General features: G+C 37.8%; 1 protein-coding gene across 2 annotated transcripts; it reads right to left on the minus strand.

Moving 5' to 3' along the window:
* Positions 1-206: 206 nt before the first annotated feature.
* Positions 207-4,274, minus strand: LOC141599607 (putative serine/threonine-protein kinase PBL21). Of its 2 annotated transcripts, none has more exons than XM_074419674.1 (8): positions 4,092-4,274; positions 3,822-3,903; positions 3,704-3,736; positions 3,361-3,518; positions 2,953-3,142; positions 1,210-1,601; positions 528-905; positions 207-436 (listed from the first exon to the last, which is right to left on the minus strand). In XM_074419674.1, exons 1-7 carry the CDS (start codon positions 4,095-4,097, stop codon positions 636-638), a joined length of 1,131 nt encoding a protein of 376 aa, XP_074275775.1. In that variant the 5' UTR covers positions 4,098-4,274; the 3' UTR covers positions 207-436; positions 528-635. The 2 variants fall into 2 exon arrangements, with proteins under 2 accessions (XP_074275775.1, XP_074275774.1); XM_074419673.1 differs by having other exon boundaries at positions 3,704-3,739; positions 4,092-4,186.
* Between the last annotated feature and the right edge of the window lie 284 nt (positions 4,275-4,558).

Below are 4,558 nucleotides of genomic sequence, written 5' to 3' on the forward strand. Positions count from 1 at the left end.
GCACTCGTTACGCTCAAGCACGACACGACACGGCACGCATGGGCCGTGGGCTGTCATTTCCATTTCACTGTCACAACACGAAGCCCACCTTCATGGACATGGGCCGTGCCACTTCCATCTCTTAACCGTACCCAAGCGACCAGACGAGTCTTTTGAATTCTGATGGTAACATTATTACAGTAGTACTAAAAGGGGATTTTAAAACATGCAACATTAACTAAGATTATACATTCAATTCCAAAGAGATAAGAGTATAGTGAACACAGTATCACTAGTTCCACTATATGGTAAAATCTTAACATTGAGTTGAAATTGGCTTAACTACAGGTATAAGCTGTGCAATTAAATCTTGATATTGATCTATCACTAATGCGAAACAATCGACACATGAAACAATTCTATATCTGAAACAATCTGCTATCTTCAGATTCTTCACCTGCCATGAATAAAGAAATTCGTAAGTAATTTTTCTTTTTGTTTTTATAAAAATAACGGAGACTTAAGAGGTCAGGATTTCAAAATCGAACCTAAACTGGAAAACTATGTATAGTCCTTGCTGATAAAGTAAACTTTTTCACTGTATAAACAATTGATGGGGGTTTATTTCGTTGTTTAGAAGTAATAGCGCATCTTTTCTAGTATCTGCTTCGATCTCGTTGGGAAGGTGAAGGTTGATAAGGGATTGATCTTCCAGAAGTACTCGCTTCAGGATTATATGGTTGAGAAGCAACAAATTCAAGTGCCACAAGCACATCGGTAATGAGAGGACGGACAGTGGGCAGCTCCTGGAGACACATGAAAGCTATGGCTAAAGTGTGATAAAGAGAGAGAGGTGGATATCGGCCCTGCAGCACTGGATCTGCCAGCTTCCCAAATTTTCTCTTATCCTTGAACATAGGGCGACACTGGAGAAGATCATAGCAATAGAACAAGATATAGATGTATAATTATAGGCAATGGAAGCATACATCAAACCATTAGTTCTAGTAATCAGGTGAAATAAATCAGCAGGTCAGAAAAGGTATGCTTTACTCATTCAGGAAAACCAAGAATGAAGAGGTGAACGAAATACGAAGAAAATTGGAAATGATCTATCAATGCAGATTCTGGTTGCTATACTGTACACTGAGTGTATAAAAGATCTAACCTATAAGTCATGGATATAATGTGATTGACAGTATAAATGATTTTTAGAGCAAGTAAACTCACCCAGTCAACCAAATTCTGCTCTGCGCGACTCCTCCTAGAGTCAAATGCCTTTCTCCCAGTGATGAGTTCCAATAGAACAACACCCAAGCTAAAGACATCGGATTTGACTGTCAGTCTCCCGCTCATGGCATATTCTGGTGCACAATACCCATAAGTTCCCATGATCCGAGTAGAAACATGGGTTCTGTCGCCAACAGGCCCAAACTTGGCAAGTCCAAAGTCAGAGAGCATGGCATTGAACTCATTGTCCAGTAGTATATTTGCAGGTTTCAGATCGCGCAAGATCACAGGTGGATCAGTCGAGCAGTGAAGATACCTCAAACCTTTAGCTGTACCCACTGCTATTTTTATGCGAGTGTTCCAATCTAGTGGAACATTTTCAGGTCCCAAGTCTGAAAAACATGATGAAAATGATAAGAGAGAAAATAAAATCGTAAGCGTTGCTATATAATCAAATGTACATTATTATGTTGCCAGATTTTAAGCGTAGGTTATGAGTATCACCCCGCGTTGACTTTACTGGCTAAGCTAGTCGACAAACGCATTTAAGCAATGGTATATCTGGAATGAAATTGGTAAAGTAGACAGATTTCATTCAAAATCATTGCAGAAGATCGACTCGGTCTCCTTTTCAATTATCTATGCTACTTCACCACAATCAAGCTATAACCATAAATAAACAACATTAGTAGAACAATCAATGTAAATACCTACAGAATAGATATCACATTAGTGCATCATAACTCGGATCTCATGTAGGTAAAACATAAAAAGAAAACACAAAAACATAAGGCTTCGGATATAGTATGAAAAATGAACAACAGACGGCTGGCTATTAGACATAACTTGCTATCGGTGGCCACAATAGTAAAGAAAGATGGAAGTACAGAGTTATATTAATTCCCTTTCCACGGTCGACAGTACAACTACAACCTTTAAAGCAACCTCTATAACAACATTAGCCCAATGTATCGAGAGCTCTCTGCCAATGGGATAAAGAGGGATCACCACTATATTAGAGAGGCTGTTTATGACTGACCCAAAAAAGTTGCCACTCAATTGCACAAAATTACTGCTAGTCTGCTACTTCACAATAAAAAGGACTTTATTTCATCGTCGCCCCCACCAAAGAATAGTGAGTCTTTAACTCGACTGAAAATGGAACAAGCACCCTCTATGGCACTTGAAGTTAAAAGTACATTTAAACCCCTAGATCCTCTCGGAAGCTACGAAGAAAAAATTGCTATATTCGGTGTATTTATAAAACCTTACTACGCTTCATTTAATGCACTAAAATCCCGAGCCATAGTCTCCGTCCCCTGATCCCTTCCATATTTGAAGAATTTTAACGTAGCTTACAAAAACTTCATGAAAACTCCGACAACACAAGATCTTGAGCCCTCGTCAAATCATGAATGCAGTTAAATAAGATCATATGCTAGTCCAAGGCCAGGAATGGAAGGGCATTCATTCCGAGTACAAGGATTACTATATCAATCATTCTAGACTGGAAAAAAAAGGTATAGCCAATTACGTGTCTCTTACGCTACTCTATTTCTCCCTCGAACCCTTCACAAGTGCTATTATATAAAGAACTATGCATCCCTGAAGCAATGCAATGTAAATGCGGAATAAAGGTAGACAATGCTAGCAAATAAAGGTCTTTAGGAACATGAGAAAATTAGAACTACGTACTACTAAAATAGTTATATCGATAACCTTTCAAAGCTTCGAGTTGCTTACCAAATAGGTGATCTTCCAAGCTACCCTTAGGCATGTACTCGTAAACCAAGAGTTTTTCATCACCATCAGTGCAATAGCCTTTAAAGTTCACAAGGTTTGGGTGGTGAAGAAGGCTAAGCATGAGAACTTCGACTATGAATTCCTGACTTCCTTGAAGGCCTTGATGATTCAATTGTTTAATTGCAACAATCTATCAAGTACAAACAAATGCGAATAAATATCAATAAGGATCTAGGACGGATCATGTCATTACTAAACCGTGTAATTATCAAATGTTTTGCGCGTTAAAATAGTTAGATACCCGTTTATACAGTTACATACTCATATATGCACATCTCCAAATATCAAGATGACCGACAAGGCGACAACAAAAAAAATGAAAATTATAGTACTGTAACAAGCACCAACCTCCCCTGACTCGAGCCTTCCCTTGAAAACCTTCCCAAAACCACCTTCACCAATCATATTAGCCTCATTAAACGATTGAGTCGCAGCACAAAGTTCGCGGTATGTGAAGCTTTTTGCTGGACTTCTGGCCCCAACAGACTCATCACGACTACCATGATCTACAAAATTTACACAGCATATCCAAGAATCAAAAAAACTTAAAGCAAATGTACTAAAGCGAGCAGCTACATTACATTGCATGGGGCGACGGTCACATATGTGAAACCAACCCAAATTCTCATGGGACGATGGTCTCACATGTAAGACCGTCTCATATACGCTTTTACGAGTAAAAATATCTTACCACTCCCTTCGAAATTATCCTCCCTCTGCCTGTCTACTGCACAATTCAGCACGATTCAGCACAGAATGACCACATTATTAGAAAAGTTTACAACTTGTATCAATTGAAAAGCAAATACCAGGAATGGGTGCACCATGATCAGTATCTTCAACCTTGACAGACTTTTTGCAGAAACCAAAGCATGAAAATAAACCCATTTTCTTGATTTGCAAAACAAAACAAAAAAAAACAAGAATTGCTGTGAAAACCCACAAACAATAATTCCTTAATTAACACAAAAACATTACTTAAACCCACAATTAACAGCAGTAAAACTATTAAAAAATAAAATAATTAAATTTATGGGTTATAAGGAGATAGAAAGAAGAAGGGTTTTTATATTGCTTACAAACATTGAATGTTGGATAAGAATGGACTGAAATAGGGAAAATTAAAAGCATTTTTCTGGCTAAAATCTTCAGGGTTTTGTTGACAGGAGTTTTGTGATTCTTTCATGGAAAATAAGCAATACAATTAGGAAGAAAATGTTAAGCAGGTTAATAGTTAAGATTTTTTAAGGAAATTGTGTTTTTGGACTGATCTTCACTCAAATTTGTTTGCTTATATGGTCTTTGTAGGGTGATTGAGTGAAGGATTGAGAATATACACAAGATTTTGTGCCCGTTTATATAAAGTTGGAGTAGAAAAGTTGAAATGTGGACTTTTTGTGAGATCACACCTTCACACGAGCTCATTGATGATTTTTCCGGCATGTGGGACCGTCTTATCGGAGAATTAGGTCTTATTTAGATGTTTTCTCCTTGGAAACTTTCGGCACGTGGGACCGTCTTGTCTGAGAATTAGTGTCTTATCTAA

The sequence above is a fragment of the Silene latifolia genome, chromosome 9 (assembly GCF_048544455.1).
Source record: "Silene latifolia isolate original U9 population chromosome 9, ASM4854445v1, whole genome shotgun sequence".
Taxonomy (NCBI): Eukaryota; Viridiplantae; Streptophyta; class Magnoliopsida; order Caryophyllales; family Caryophyllaceae; genus Silene; species Silene latifolia.

Coding starts and splice junctions, on each gene's coding strand:
- LOC141599607 (XM_074419673.1), bottom strand. Junction 3,740..3,821: donor TCATGGTGCACCCATTCCTG/GTATTTGCTTTT, acceptor TGAATTGTGCAG/TAGACAGGCAGAGGGAGGAT. Junction 3,519..3,703: donor GGATAATTTCGAAGGGAGTG/GTAAGATATTTT, acceptor TAAATTTTGTAG/ATCATGGTAGTCGTGATGAG.